The sequence below is a fragment of the Kwoniella bestiolae genome, chromosome 8 (genome assembly GCF_000512585.2).
Source record: "Kwoniella bestiolae CBS 10118 chromosome 8, complete sequence".
NCBI lineage: Eukaryota > Fungi > Basidiomycota > Tremellomycetes > Tremellales > Cryptococcaceae > Kwoniella > Kwoniella bestiolae.
In genome coordinates, this window is record NC_089248.1 from 263,198 (window position 1) to 279,287 (window position 16,090).

The 16,090-nt window shown below is 47.2% G+C and overlaps 4 protein-coding genes across 4 annotated transcripts; 2 read left to right on the forward strand and 2 right to left on the reverse strand.

Moving 5' to 3' along the window:
* Positions 1–336: 336 nt before the first annotated feature.
* Positions 337–3,290, reverse strand: I302_108681 (uncharacterized protein; the record flags this gene model as incomplete). Its single annotated transcript, XM_019194407.1, has 8 exons — positions 337–566; positions 654–696; positions 792–1,058; positions 1,168–1,629; positions 1,776–1,861; positions 1,941–2,117; positions 2,185–2,251; positions 2,307–3,290. The coding sequence occupies 8 exons, from the start codon at positions 3,288–3,290 to the stop codon at positions 337–339; spliced, it is 2,316 nt and encodes a 771-aa protein (XP_019043243.1).
* A 456-nt stretch (positions 3,291–3,746) lies between these two features.
* On the forward strand, positions 3,747–5,414 carry I302_108682 (uncharacterized protein; the record flags this gene model as incomplete). Its single annotated transcript, XM_019194408.1, has 4 exons — positions 3,747–3,953; positions 4,009–4,101; positions 4,226–5,136; positions 5,303–5,414. 4 exons carry the CDS (start codon positions 3,747–3,749, stop codon positions 5,412–5,414), a joined length of 1,323 nt encoding a protein of 440 aa, XP_019043244.1.
* A 385-nt stretch (positions 5,415–5,799) lies between these two features.
* Positions 5,800–11,825, reverse strand: I302_108683 (uncharacterized protein; the record flags this gene model as incomplete). Its single annotated transcript, XM_065870712.1, has 18 exons — positions 5,800–6,078; positions 6,187–6,259; positions 6,330–6,478; positions 6,587–6,657; positions 6,721–6,784; positions 6,872–7,083; positions 7,231–7,460; positions 7,515–7,624; positions 7,705–8,209; positions 8,273–8,946; positions 9,005–9,163; positions 9,225–9,508; positions 9,570–9,714; positions 9,797–10,033; positions 10,093–10,218; positions 10,277–10,486; positions 10,546–10,725; positions 10,791–11,825. The coding sequence occupies 18 exons, from the start codon at positions 11,823–11,825 to the stop codon at positions 5,800–5,802; spliced, it is 4,743 nt and encodes a 1,580-aa protein (XP_065726784.1).
* Positions 11,826–12,382: 557 nt separating this feature from the next.
* Positions 12,383–15,838, forward strand: I302_108684 (uncharacterized protein; the record flags this gene model as incomplete). Its single annotated transcript, XM_019194410.1, has 10 exons — positions 12,383–12,481; positions 12,589–12,933; positions 13,009–13,927; positions 13,980–14,053; positions 14,105–14,212; positions 14,282–14,593; positions 14,654–14,926; positions 15,014–15,493; positions 15,573–15,647; positions 15,734–15,838. The coding sequence occupies 10 exons, from the start codon at positions 12,383–12,385 to the stop codon at positions 15,836–15,838; spliced, it is 2,790 nt and encodes a 929-aa protein (XP_019043246.1).
* Between the last annotated feature and the right edge of the window lie 252 nt (positions 15,839–16,090).

Consider the following 16,090-nt stretch of genomic DNA (forward strand, 5'->3'; position numbering starts at 1 on the left):
CATCGATTGTTCAAAAGAGGTAGATTGTTCATCTGTTCACCACTTACTTTGCTTATACATGAATAAGTATATGAGTTGAAAGGGATTTGTCGGATCCAACGCCAACGAGTTCTGCTCAACCCTTCTTAATTTTCGCATTAGAAGATATACGTGTATTGTCTTGGTTTTGGAGTGTGCGTCATCAGAACGACAATCTAACAGAGTATGAATCTTGTTTGTTATATCTGCACGTCCCAGATGAATACTTCTATTCCGTCATCCCCCTGTCTACATCTACAATCAACAATGTGAAATTCACTCCGTATAAACAATCTATATCTATATCATCCACACAACCTACCCCTCCCTATACCCACCAACCTCCTCCTCCCACAACCTCTGGCAATCCACATTAGCTCCCAATTTCGCACACATCAGAAACGCCCCGCTCAATTTCCTATTCAACGAGTACGTCTCCTGCGGAGGAGGGGTCAATCGATGTTTCAGCATGATGGGGATTAGGGCTCGGACGGAGTCGGTTATGGTTTGTTCGGCGAATTGGTATTTCCCCTTGTGGGAGAATGGACCTGGAGTAGTGGGTCAGCTTTGGTCTGTGTGCTCAATAAGATTGTCGTATCTGGACGGAGAAGGGAATGATATGGTCTGATACTCACTCGCTACTAGGGCCATAGAATCTAAATGAGCCTCGACCATGACCTACACCGTAACAATCAGCTATCACCTCATTCCATGTACATCACCATCCGGGACCCCCAAGGAATACCCATTGTGCGTCAGAGAAGATCACCCACATCATTCTCCTCGCCCGTCAAATACCCCAAATTCAGACTCTCCTCCTTCATCCTCACTCTATCGCCCTCCAACGCAGATTTCAATAACCTATACCAACCATCCATGAATTCCTTGGTATATTCTCTTGAAGCTCCAAAATCGATAAGTTGGATCCCCTCTTTACCATTGTTGCTTGTATATAGGAAATTGGCCCAATTGGGGTCAGTCTGCATGAACCGGAATTGGAATAGTTCCATTAGACATAATCTGAGGATGTTGGTTCCGATCTAAGCGCATCCACTCAAATCAGCTCAACTCATTTTCTACTACACTTAACTTGAGGATCATGAGAGAGTCATGACAGGTTAGAGTTAGAAGGAGAGACATATGACCCACCCTGTCCCTCGCTTCCTGACTCAATCCCCTAACTTTACTAAGCGGTTTCCCATCCATCCAACTAGTAGTCAACACTCTCCCGGTCGTCCCCTCCTCCACGACCGTGGGTACAGAGAAATACCCATCATCCTCTAATAAGTCCGCGAATTTTCGTCCAGCAGCAGCTTCCTTAACGTAATCGCACTCATCTTGCAATTCCCTTCTCATAACTGCAATGGTATTTTGCAAATACAGTCCCTTAGGTAACAATGCAGAGGATCTGAGTAGTAAAGACAGATTGTTTAAATCCGATTCGATCGATGATGCTACGCCTGGGAATTGGATTTTGACAGCTACGTCTTCACCTGTCGAGGCGAGGGTCGCTCGGTGGACTTGTCCGATGGAGGCGGAGGCTATGGGTGTGCGGTCGAAGGTGGTGAAGAGGGATTGCCAGTCTGGGCCGAATTCTTCTCGCATGACTCTCTGCGAGAGGCCATGAAACACAAGTCAGTCAAGTGAACTTTAGTGTGAGGTCCAAGTATCCAGGAGGTGTCCATCCGGAGACTATGAGACCATATTGGATGGGTAGGGAATGTCTTCGGTACGAAAAGAAGAGGAAGATCACCAACCTCCATCTGCCAATCAGGCATATAATTCGCATGAGCCTGAACCTGATGCAAGACCTGTTCAATCTCAGGAGGAAGCATGTGATTATCTATGTACAGATCATTCTGTGATAAGTGATCTTCCCTCTTGGATGGACCAGTAGCTTCGGAGAGAAGGCGCAGACATACCCTGTATACTCATGAATTGACCCAATTTCAAGGCCGCACCCCTCATCCTACCCAACGTAGCAACCAACCTCCTGATATTCGCATCACTCATGAACACACTTCCACCACTCTTGTTGCCTCCTGCTGTACGTCGGATGGACTCTGACGCTGCTCCGATGGAAAGTGATGCGGCGAGGGCTACAAACATCATAGGAGCTTAGCGATGTACTCGTCAGGTCATAGTATAGTTAAAAGAGATACTCACATCCATAATGGAAAAGTCTGCCTAACCTCGAGGAAGGCACTTTGGACGCTCGAAGGACGACGGGTGTCTATTGGAAACCATGTAAGCGATGTCACAAGAGTACAGCACTAGATGGAACTCACATCTGCTTCATCGTCCAGCTGTGCTTTCAGCGAAGTAGGATCGGCTCCCAGATCGTCTATACCATCTACTGATTCTATAGGTCTGATTACACTAGCTTCCTCTGATATCGATGTGCCGTGGTCCGGTTGTGTCGGCTGAGTGATGGTCGGAGCAGCGCTGACAACACCAGCAGAGCTTTCTGCGACCTGCTGTACCGGTGGGCTCTGAGGTGAATCCGATTGACTGACACAGTACAATCCCTCCGTTGTAGCTGTGGGTATAGAGTAAGCCGATGCATTTGCTAGCTCATTCAATGGCGAGGCCGTCGTAGTATCCTGCGTAATCGACCGATCTATCTTTTCCTCCTTCGTACTTGACGTGGGCGTATCGGTCTTTATCCTCCTCTTCCTAGATTGCTCAGCCTCAATATGTCTATCAGGGTGTGTATCAGGCGCAGCAGGAGGGTTCTGATGCGGAGAAGCTTTGATCAGGTCGTTTAGCGAGGGTCCAATGGAATTTGGCGGAGATGTTCTGGACGTCGAGGTACTTCCATCTGTCTTTGAACGAGTTTTGGTAGTAGATGTTGATGGTGGGGATAAGGTGGAGTCGGATTGAGCAGGAGGTAGACCTTTTTTCCTGCGCTGTTCCGCCTCGATATGTCTATCTGGATGTGTATCTGGAGCTGGCGGTGGGGGTGAATGAGGTGCTTGTGAGATTAACCTGTCTAATGCTGATAATTTCTTGGTCGGACCTGATGGAGTAGACGTAGGTGCTGCCGAAGAAGAGGAAGAGGGTGATTTCGATTCATGTTGTTCCAATATATCCGATAGGGTCTGTAGCTTGGTCAAATCCCCGTGTAGATGGTGGACATCTTGATCGAGCTCGACTTGCTTGCCTTTGCCTTTGGCTTGACTGTTAATGGATGCCGCGGCAGATAGAGCGGCTACTTCTTCTAGTTGGATGGCGGCTGAACGAGCTACCACTCGGATGACGGCGGATAGCATCGCGGTGAGCTCATCTGCCAGTCCCAAGGTCTGGAGAGTAATTCGAGTAGGTCGGAGTGAGGGTGTATCAACGATGGCTATATACACACTGCTAGATGACCAAATTCAGATCTTCGAGTGATAATCGATATTTCTGTTGATCGGAACTTCAAGACTGAAGATAGGTACGACACGTGGCTCACAGTGGGACTCCACACAGTCGGAGTGTGCCGGACATGAAGAGGATAGGAAATCAACGGAATATCTTGCATCTTCAATGTGATCTCTGATCTACACCCAACGAATAATTATTCAAAACAAACCCATACACCTGGTCACTATCAAAAGAAACATATCAACTCCGGTATCTCCCTTGAGAAGCGAGTTATATAAGCAGCCCATCAAACCTTCTTAGACGCTTCTCATTCCTCTCTTCCTTCATTCCCCCTCGTCCACCCATCGCAAAAACCAAAAACAATGTCAATCCGTATAACAGCCCTTCGAGCTACTCGGCCCACCACCTCCCGAGCTAAGATCTCACTTGCTCAGACGAGCAGACGAGCATATGCTTCTGCACCTGCTCCTGCGCCCCGCTCTTATGGTGGGCTAGTCGGTTCAGCAGCTACTGGTTTTGCTATTGCTCTTGGATATACCATCTATCACGGGTACAACGAGTCGAAGCAGGTGAGCTCGACGGTAGTTCGCTTTATATGTCATCGCTAATTGATCAATGTCATAGGTCAATTGCGATGCTGCTCCTCTTGTCGATACAGTAGATACGTATGGGTACCCTTGGTTACCTGTTGATGCTATTGAGAAGGATGATCCGAAAGTGGGTAACTTCTAGCTTTGCCATACCCTTACAACGCCCTCACGCGCAGACCTGTGAAGATTACGCGTCTCTCTCGAGCATCTCAATCATTCCGCTTGAAGTGAAGCTGATACTCTGCTCCCAGAACCCAATGCGTATCCGAATGGCCAACTGGGTCAAATCCCTCCAAGACCACATCGTAAACACCATGGAGTCCATCGAATCCAACTCCTCTCCCAATTCTTTCTCCCCTTCTCCCGACGCACCCAAATTCCTCCGAGATACCTGGCTCCGAAAAGAAGGAGGCGAAGGCTCATCCTGCGTCCTAGCCGGAGGTCGAGTATTCGAAAAAGCCGGAATCAACGTATCGGTGGTTCATGGCTCTTTACCCCCCAGAGCACAAAAAGCAATGTTACCCGACCACCCATCCCTTCCCGAACCAGTCGAGACAGTCCCATTCTTCGCTACTGGACTATCTATCGTCATTCATCCTAGGAACCCACACGTTCCAACTGTTCATCTCAATTACCGATACTTCGAGATTGAGGATCCCAAGAACCCCAACGAACCAAAGGCATGGTGGTTCGGTGGAGGGTCTGATCTCACCCCGTCATATCTAGACGAAGAGGACTGTGCGCACTTCCACAGAGAGCTGAAGAAAGCATGTGATAAGCACGATGAAAGGTATTGGCCGGATTTCAAGAAAGCATGCGATAAGTACTTTTTCATTACTCATCGGGGGGAATCTAGAGGAATCGGAGGGATATTCTTCGACGATCTCACGACTTCAAGTCCGATCAATCAACCGCCCGTATCGACCATGAAACATAAGAGCAAAGAGGATCTCTTCGAATTTGTCAAGGATGCCTCGTCGGCGTTTTTACCTGCGTATGTACCGATAGTGTACAAGCACAAGGATAGGAAGTGGACAGAGGAGGAGAGGAGGTGGCAGCAGCTTAGAAGGGGTAGATACGTTGAGTTTAATCTGGTTTATGATAGAGGGACGAAGTTTGGGTTACATACGCCCGGAGCGAGGGTGGAGAGTATATTGATGAGGTGGGTTCACGATTGATCATCACCTTTCCTTGTTCCCATCTTCGCCATCATCCTTTCTTGTCGTCCCTGTACCCACTTCTGCTACGATGATACAGTCGACTCTTTGCTCCTACCTCCATTTGGCTGAACATCTTAGTCTCCTGCTAACCCTGGCCCTCCCCCACAGTCTCCCAGAAACAGCCCGATGGGAATACATGACCCCCGTCGGATCAGATGGGACCAACACCCCCGAAGAGGAATTGCAGAAAGTGTTGAAGAACCCTAGAGAGTGGGTATAAACGCTGCAACTTAGTTGAAAAAGAGCGAGGATTCCGGGGATGAGTTGTACATACAGTGTAGATAGATTGATTAATAAGCATAGAACAGATTTCAAGGAAACTTTGGGTTAATTAGACGATTGATCAGAATACATCAAGCATTCATCATATGCATTCATTACATCTCAACAGCTAGCTCCGCATGCCTCAAATTTGTGTGCATTGGAGAAGAGAGATATGGAAACACAGACGTGGAGTAAATCCCTCTAGCATATCATACAACAAATATATCAGTCCAAGAAATCTATCCTCACAAACCATAAATAATCTACCATCTACACGAACACCAGAACCCGACTGAAAGTAAGAAGAGACATCTAACCCCAAATTCAAATTGTCCACACATCTAAGCCACCACCGTCCCAGGCGTACTAGCCACCCCCTCCCCCTCCTCCTCCTCCTCAACAATCTTCCCTCCCCTCCTAATTGTACCCGCCGTCTGGGCCATGGCCGACATCCGATTAAAAGACGGCGTGGACATTACCAACCTCTGTCGACCCGGAGTGGGAGTTGGGGGAATCATCATCCTCCCTCCTCCCATTGGTGTGGGTGGTACGCCGGGCGGACGCTTGGGACGAGCTTGCAGTCGGAGGTCTTTGTTATCGATTGCTACTGATTTTGTGCACTGTGGTTTGGACTGGAGTATCAGCGTGGGCCATCTCACCATAAGACACCTTGAAATTATGGGAAAATGAGGTGGTGTGTGATGAGATGGTAATAGGTTTGAACTCACATTAGAAGTCTTGTAGATTCCTACTAATCGATGAGCCAATTCGAACATATCGTTTCTCAGCGAAATGACAATACTACAAGTAGGAAACGTCGATTTGATCAGCTTATATTCCTGTCAGGTCATATCAGAGAGCAAGCACTCACAATTGAGCAGCCTGGGTCTTGGACTGGATGTAATTAGCGACAATCGAGACGTTCTTGAAATCCAGTGCAGCGTCAATTTCATCCATGAAGTATAATGGAGTAGGCTTGAAGACGTGTAATGCGAAGACCAGAGCGAGTGAAGCGAGGGTCTAATCGAATACCACGAAATTGTCAGCTGTGTCCATAGTGATTCGGTGTTTCGCACATTTCATCCCTCGTCATCGGACAACAGATGAAAACAGAAAGGTTTGACTCACCTTCTCTCCACCTGACAAGTTCGCAATAGCTCTCCAAGATTTCTTCGGAGGCATAATAGATAATTGCACACCTGTTGCGCAACATCGATCAGCTAATTTGCTTACAGGATCATGACGCACTCGGATCAGCTCACCTTCAGAGAATGGGTCCATACTATCTATCAACTCGATCTCGGCATTACCACCCATCGTGATCATCTACGTGTTTTCTTATTAGCATCAAAAGCCATTATATCACAGTGACAACACAGTGTTATCTAGAAAGAGAGGACGGCGTGTACCCACCTGATACATCTCCTTCAACTTCGAACTAATCGCCGAATACCCATTCATGAACTCGTCCAACCTGACCTTCCTCAAATCATCGTATCGTTTCTTCGCAGAATCCCTAGCAATCGTAACGGCTTCCATATCTCTCGCTCGGTCGAGGAACTCGGCTTCTCGCTTTCGATATTCCGCTAGGATGTTGAGGTTCGGTCGGGCTTTACCTATCTCCTCTGCAGACGAAAGAGATCCAGTTAGCAGCGCTACTTGGCGAACCTTCATCCTCCTCAAACGCGAGCTGTCCATCAGAGCAAGAGGACAGCGGTGGAGAGGCCAAGGGCAATTAAATACCTGAAAGTAGATAAAGACAGCACACTCACCCTCTAACTCAGTGATCTCAGCATTCAACAGCTCCTTGTCCACCTCTCTCAACTCATCAGGTGAGTACTCCACAAGTTCCGTAGAATTTTCTTTCTTCTTCTTGGGTATCTTTGTCTCTGTGGCTCCTTCGCCATCTATTACTTGAGGAGGGGTCTCGCCATCTGCAGCTTCGATGGATTCTTTGTTCTCTATCTGTTCTTCTTCCTCCTCTTCCTCATCATCCTCGCTGCTGCAGATATCAGCTTTTTTCTCATCATGTACGCATGTAAAAGCTAACACTCACTCAATATACACCAGCTCCAACTCCTCGTGCCTCTTCCTCCAGTGTTTGTGCTTGTCTTTACTATCTTTCTGAATCCGGGCGTTGTCTTCGATCTTTTGCTTGATGTCCATCTATGGCCAATGAACAAGGATCAGCAACTTCCAATCGAACAACCAGTAGAGGGAGCAGTCAGAAAAGAAATACGACCCACCTCCAAAGCTCTAAAAGCATTAATCCCCTGCATCTTCTCGTCCAAGTCCCTCTTACTCTCTTCCAGCGCATCCTTCCCATACTCACTAGCATCCACCGCCTCCTGGACTTTACTCTTAATCACCTCCAAATCGGACGAACAAGCTTTCAAATCATTCTCAACCGCTTCCAACTCGCCCTCAACTTCTTCAAGCGCAGAACGGTTCTTTTCAATGGACTTGTTGAGTTTTTCAGAGTCTCGTTGGGATTTCGATTGTCCAACTTCGGCCTTTGTGATAGCTTCATTGGCCAGGTCGAGCAGTCCCTTGGTGGTTGATACTTTAGATTGGATGGCACGGAGTTTCACTCCACCCACGTCGAGGATCTTGTTCTGGAGGGATTTGATCTGTTCGTTTATACTTGATGATTTCTCACGTAACTTGTCGGTCTCCTTGGTCAGAGTAGAGATTTCAGATTCAAGTTGTTTGATTCGTTTCTCATCGGCTGCGTCGGGTTTGGCTTGGGATCTGAATTATCCCAATCCAAAGTCAGCCTCAAATTTGTGTATAGTGGTCCATAGTTCAGCTCACATCAACTCCTTCAATCTCTTCTCACCCTCTTCGATCCGTTTCCTCTGAGTCTGCACATCCAATTCAACCTTCTCCAATTGAATCTCAATCTCCGGGATCCTCTTCCTCAGTTGCCGCACCTCCACTTCAACAGCTTTCTTCTCTTCCTGGAACCTACCCAATTCCTCTTGAGCGGAGGCAGACTCCTTCTCATACCTAGCAACAACCTCCGGCGCAACCTTGTCCGCAGCGAATTTTGAAGACATCCCTCCTCGTGAGACTTTCGCTCCTCCTCCCGACATCGTACCAGATGGGTCAATCAATTGACCAGCGAGAGTGACCACTCTCCATCGTTTCTTGCCGTATCCTATACGTTGGGCTTGTACCAGATCTTGAGCCACTAAGGTATCCCTCAACCCTTTGTAGAATGCAGGAGCGAATTTGGGATCTTTAGGCTTGATGAGGTCGAATAGCCTTGGAACATTCTCAGGGGTCTCTATTCTTCCTAAATCCCTGGGAGGAAGTTTCTCCAATACCATGAATGACGCTCTACCCACGTTACCTTTTCGCAGATGCTCGATACACGCTTGACCTTGTTCGACAGTATCCACTACCAAGTTGTTGAGAGCTCCACAGGCGGTCGTAACGGCAATATCATATTTGTCATCGATAACACCGAGGTCACCCAGTCGGCCCTAGATACAAAGGCTAAGTTAAACGAAGTTATCCGGGGCGAGCGGCGGGACAACTTACATGAAATCCCTTGATTCGACCTTGATCGCGCAGTCTGTTCAGACTGCTCAAAACGGCATTCTCACTCTTATCAGCAGCGAGGGACGCTTTGGCTTCATCAGCTTTCGAACGAGAGGCCGAGGCTTTCGTTCGAAGCTGTTCAGATCTAGCGTTCATTTCCTGTCAAAAGCACCAGATCAGCTCACCCAATGAACCCTGACAACTTGACACCGTAACTCACCTCGAGTGTTGATTCAGCTTCAGCAAGTTGTTTTCTTGCCTTTGCGTGTTCCTTCTTCAGTACATTATACTCTTCATGTTTACCTTCGTCCCCTTCCTTGAGAGATTGGAGATTAGCTTTCGCCTCGTCCAGAGCGTTTTGCATCGAAGTGGCTTTTTCGGCGAGTAAATCTCTTTCGGAGGTGGCTACATCGATCAGAGATTGTTTTTCACTGATCTTCGCTGTCCAAGGTTCCAATTCTCGTTGTTTCACTTCGATCTGAGTGGTGAATTCGGCGGTTTTATCTGGAGAGGCACTATGTAAGCTGTTGTCCTTGTGGGAGGAAGACCGGACTGGGGAGCTTACCCTTCAAATTGTCCACGACCTCTTCCAGCTCGGTCTGCTCAGTCTCAAGCTTCTCTTCGAGATCCGCTACTTTGGTTCTATTCTTCTCAAGATCGGCCTCGTGATTCTCAATAGCTGAAAGAGCTTCAGATCTAGCATGGCCGTCCTGTAGATGGTCATTTCGTGATCAGCAATACTTCCTCCAAAATATTACGAGTCCAAGACGTCAGTGGGCAGCCAAGATTTACCTCTTGTACAGACTTCTTGAACTTCTTCTGCTTAGTCACCAGATGTTTCTTCTTCTCAGCCAGCCCAACCTCCTCTTTCTCGAACTTCTTGGCGTCTTTCAACAAAGCGTCGGTCAATCGTTTGACTTCCTCGTAAGCAGCAAGTTTCTCATCATATTCTTTCTGGAGATCACCGATCTGAGAGAGATGATCCGCATTACGTTCTTGCTCGTTCGTTAATTGGGAATCGAGGTTTTCCTATTTACGGATCACAACAGAGGTCAGCTTGCTCAGTCGTGGAGCGGCTTATAGCTTACAATAGCTTTAGTCGTGATTTCAATGTTGTTCTGCAGAGTATGCATATGATGTTGCCACAAAAGGGACTTCTTCCTGGTTAGCTCGTTGGCATCTCGAAGGTAATCTTCAGCTTCGCGTTTCTTATCCTGTTTTAGTCGCATAGTTGTCAGCTCAGCTATATCATCAAAGGACTGGCGAGCTCACCTCCAAAGAAGCCTTCTCCCTTTCTACCACCCTTAACCTATTCATCTTTTCTCCTCTCTCTTCATTCAGAGCTTCGACTTCCGTATTGGCTTGTTCGATCGGTTCCTTGTATTTGGTAGTACCGATGATATCTTCCAGATACTCCAATAAACCATCCTCGTGCTCGTTCTGAGCTTTCGCTTTCATCTGAGCGATAGACTCAACTTCACCCTGAAAATGACAAGGATGTCAGCTCAGCTCCTTACGAAAAGGGGTGTACACCAGCTCACCTGCAAGATCAAGAATCGATTATGGTCTAGATCGATACCTTTTCCTTTGAGCAGAGTGGTCACTTCGGTGAAAGAAGAGGTCTTATCGTTGATAGTATATCTGGATGAGTTGTTCCGGTAGGCAGTACGAGAAACGACAATTTGAGAGTTGGGTACAAGGAGGAAATTGTCCACTCCGGGCTGCACGTTTGCGTTTTGTAAGCTATCCTGCTTACACAGAGAAAAAGGTGCAACCAATAACTTACCAGATCTACAATCTCCCTAAACCATACTTCTACCGAACAAGTCTCCAAGCCCTCCTTCCCCGCCGAGTTATGTATCAATTCGCTCAATTTACCTTGACGCATCTTACTCGCTCTGTACCCAAAGACGAACAACAGCGCATCGATGGTATTACTCTTTCCTGAACCGTTGGGTCCAACGATGGCTGAAAAGGATTTATGGAATGGACCGATCTCTTGTCTTCCCGCATATGATTTGAAATTCACCAATACTAACTTATGAATGGTCAGACGTGGTTTTGGTCCTGCTGGTGTGGGTGCCGGTGGAGGGACGACAGAGATTTGGGGCGGTGATGGTCTGTTTGGGAGTGGTGTGGCTGGGGGAGGTTGGGAGGAAGAAGGTTGTTTGGAAGGTGAATTGTCGATTCTGGCTGTACCGTCTGAATCCGCACCACTGTCCTCATCTTGTTCTCCAGTACCATCGGGAGTAGGAGTTTCAGGTATCTGAGCTAAAGAAGCTTTGGGGGTGACACTTCGTTGCCTATCGGGTAGAGGGGTCGCGAGATATGATGACGGCGTAGCTGGTATAGCGGTGGAAGCTCTTCTATCCCTTCCTGCTAATGCTTCCTGTAATTCCTCCTCCGCATCATCCTCGTCATCTGATAGTATTACCCTCTTCTTCTTCTCTTTCTGAGATGTCGATTTCTTCGATTTAGGTGCTATAGGCTCGATGATATCTTCCTTCTCCTCCTCTTCCTCCTCGGGATCTGCATCCTCTTTGGCACCGACCGTAGAATCCGCTTGTGATACTCTCGTCTTTGTTGCTCGTTTCTTAGGTGCAGGGGCGGCTTTGGCTTTACTAGCAGCTCCTCTCCGACTCTTGGGTTTCACATCCTCTTCCTCTTCGTCTTCTGAAACATCTGCCGAATCATCATTCTCTTCATCGCTATCTATGTCTGGTGCAGGTGAGGGAGCAACGACCTTTCTACTTCTTGAAGGTCGAGCTGAAGCAGTACTGGTCGATGCACCTGATACTCTGGCTGTCCTCCGAGGTGGCATGATTTTGTTGAGGTGATGGATGGGATGATGGTGGGTGAGTTATGGTTGATCTGAAGGATGATAGACGATTCATGAATTTGTTTACAGGTTTGGTGTGTTGTTGTTGTTGTTGATCCCATATAATGCAACTCGATGTTTTCGTTCCTGATTATATCTTTGCACGTGGCTTTCTCAACGCGACGCGTTCGAGTGTGGCACTTCGTACGGTAACAGCTGGTCAAAGGGCGCCTATATTCATGACGGCATCTTCAGAGGGCGATAGGCCTGTCAAACCGCCACAAAGGATGTTTAGCGTAAAATTCTGGAGTCCCGCTCTCAACGTAGACAGATTTATACAGTACATGCACTACTTATACACTGCATTGTCCACTGTATACACCATATACATCAAACACACCTCAAATACATCTGCATCCCACCCAATCCCACCACTACTATACATCACCTCACTCTGTCAAATCCTTTGTCTCCTTATACCATTATAACCAGTACCAACAGCATAAGCAGTGCGATCTCACAGAAACAAGGACAGCGAATAACATTAACATATATACAACATGTCCTGGCAGCCTTCCGAGCAGGGGCTTCAGGAGGTCTTGGGGATGTTGAGGGATACCAGTAGTACGGATAGTGAGGTGCAGAGGAATGTAGCGCAGGTGAGTCTATACTACTATCAATGCCATCATTATCTTCCTCCAGCATCTTGATAAGCGATCAGCTCCATGTCCGGTACGTTGAGCTAAATTTACCTTGTGTGACACAGCGTTTAGATCAATTACGTTTCGTTCCCGACTTCCTCGCTTATCTCGCCCACGTCCTCATCCACTGTACCGGCGAACAAGATTCGCATCGAGCAGTCGCAGGTTTGCTTCTGAAGAACGCCGTGAATCAACGTTCAGGTCCCGCTACAAACGATAACGATGCAAGAGCTATGGCCTATGTCAAATCAACGGTATTGAACGGTTTAGCAGATCCAGATCAGATTGTTAGACAGACTGTCGGTACGGTCATTACAAGTTTGATATCGAACGAGGAACCTGGTGGATGGCCTGAAGCTTTGGATGCGTTGACTAAGGGTATGGGCAGTAGTGATCCCAATATCATCGAAGTGAGTTGAACCTATTACTCCTTCCAAGTGCGTACCCATGTGCGCAGATGGACTTACGTTCTGCACGACTTCTAGGGAGCTTTCAACTCTCTACAAAAGATATGTGAAGACGCACCACACAAATTGGACTTCGAGATTCAAGGTAAAAACCTGTTAGATCACCTCGTACCCCAATTCATCGACTATACCGCACACGGGGCACAGAAAATTCGACTTTACGCCTTGCAAATCCTTCAATCCCTCCTCGCCATCAGAGTATCAGCAGTCACGGCAAATATCGATATCTACATCCAGGCTTTATTTGCCAAAGCAGCAGACGAATCAGCAGATATCCGTAAATGCGTCTGTGCATCTTTGGGTCTGATCTTGGGTACTAGACCAGATAAGTTAGTTCCTGAGATGAGCAACGTAGTGGACTACATCGCCTTCTGTACTTCGGATGAGGACGATACGGTAGCTCTCGAAGCCTGTGAATTCTGGTTGACGTTCGCCGAAGATTCAACCCTCAAAGATCAACTTCGACCATACCTCCCTAAGATTGCGCCATTACTCTTAAAAGGGATGGTATACTCCGATTGGGATATCGCGATATTAGATATAGATGATGTAGATGAAGGAGTAGCGGATAAAGATACCGATATCAAACCTCGAAACTACTCATCAAAGGTACATTCGACCCATGAATCCAATGATCCCTCTTCATCAAAGTCTGCTGGAGGTGGATTATCGAGAGAGGCCCAAGATAAGGCGTTTGACGAGAATGAAGATAATTTAGATGATGAGGATGAGGACGATGAAGACTACTTCGATGATGAGGATGGTTCGGGTGAATGGAATATCCGAAAATGCTCTGCTGCAGCCCTAGATGTAATTGCGGTATCTTTCGGAAACGATTTGTTGGAGATCCTATTGCCCTATTTGAGAGATAGGATCTTCGATTCAGAGTGGACGCAAAGAGAAAGTGGTATCTTGGCTTTGGGTGCTATAGCAGAAGGTACGTCAGTGACGAAGAGGGAGAAGATTAACTGACCTGAAATCCCTTTTAGGTTGTATTGACGGTCTCGAACAACATCTGCCTCAACTTATTCCCTTCCTCCTCAAGACATTGCAGGATAAAAAGGTATGTCTCTACAATGTATCGAGACATGATTGGCGCTGACTTTGAAAGCAGGCACTTGTCCGATCAATTACTTGCTGGACACTCGGTCGATACGCCAGTTGGTGTGTCCACGTCAACCAGACAGACAAGAACCAATACTTCATCCCTACCATGGAAGGTGTAAGTGACATCAATCTTTACTTTATGCCGCTAGTTCTCATCGATTGACCACGCCACTGCGTGGTATAGCTTCTGCAAATGGTTCTGGATGGTAACAAGCGAGTGCAAGAAGCTGGTTGTTCCGCCTTTGCTACTTTGGAAGAAGAAGCTGGACCAGAGATGGCACCATACCTCGAACCAATCTTACGAAACCTCACTTTTGCTTTCTCGAAGTACCAGCAGAAGAACCTGCTCATCCTTTACGACGCTATCGGAACACTTGCCGATTCCGTTGGTTCCGCTTTGGGTGCTCCGGGCTACCTGGATATTCTCATGCCTCCTTTGGTCGAGAGATGGCAGAGATTAGGTGATCAGGACCCGGATCTCGTTCCTCTACTCGAGGTTAGTTTGGTCACGTAAACCATGTGTATATATCGTTTGAGCTAATATTTTGATATCCAGTGTCTGTCATCCATCTCCATCGCTGCGGGAGGATCATTCTCCACTTATACCGGACCAGTCTACCAGCGATGTTTGAACATCATTCACGCCACCCTGACACAATATCAATTATTCGACCAGAATCCCGAAGAGGTCGAAGAACCAGACAGGACGTTCATCGTGGTTGCTTTAGATTTGTTGTCCGGTTTGGTACAAGGATTAGGTGAACAGATGCACCCTCTTATAAGGGATAATCAACCTCCTTTGCTTCATTTATTGGCCCTGTGCTTGACCGTGAGTCTCTTCCATGATGAATCGCATGGTCTTCTTGTGAATGAGTGGAAGCACCGTGGTGGCTGATATATCGCGATGTCAATGTAGCATTTCGAACCGCCCGTCCGACAATCCGCTCACGCCTTATTAGGAGACATGTCAATGACATGTTTCCCCCTACTCAAACCCGTCATCCCCCAGATCTTACCAAGCGTGATCGAGCAAATCGTGGTCGAACCACCCGCAGACTGCATCTCAGTATGTAACAATGCTGCGTGGGCTGTCGGAGAGATCGCCCTCCAATTCAACGGCGATTCGGCGATTCTCGAGCCCTACGTACCAGCATTGATTCAGAGACTGGTACCCATACTTCTCAATACGAAATCGCCTAAATCGCTCACCGAGAACGCTGCGGTGACTATCGGACGATTGGGTTTGGTCTGTCCTGCGTTGGTGGCACCTGACTTATCGAATTTCGCTCAGGCTTGGTGTACTGCCTTGTGGGAGATCAAGGATAACGATGAGAAGGACTCAGCGTTCAGAGGGTTCTGTATGTTGATCAGTGCGAACCCCGAGGGCATACAAAATGTGAGTGGGATACATCTTAACATGCCGCCTCAGTCGTGCGTAGTGACTACCGGGCTGACCTCGAAGTTGAATTCGGTAGGCCTTCATTTTCTTCTGTAATGCCGTTTGCAAGTGGCAACATCCTTCTAGTCAATTAGATCAAATGTTCAGAACTGTGAGTTGACATGACCTCTCCTACGAAAACCGATCAAAACACTTGGGGTCTTTAAAACATTCAGCTGATAATCCGTCGTATAACAGATACTACAAGGATTCAAATCAGGTCTAGGAGCCACCTGGGATGCTCAAACCAGTACCTTCCCACCAGTCATCAGACAACGTCTAGCCGAGCGATATGGCGTATAGTGTAATTCCTTTTCTTTCAACTAATTATGCCTCTTTCAGTTCTGGTCTCAACACAATAACGATCGCCTTTACATACCCCTTCACACATAGATAGGCCTTATGCATCGATACCCTTACATAGCATTGATCAATCGTAGAATAGCATTTTTTCCATAGTCCATAGTCCATAGCATTCTTTCTGAAGGCGATCATGATTTCTCATTCTCTCACGACATACATAACGTAGATAGATCTTTTTATGGTTGGTAGGTG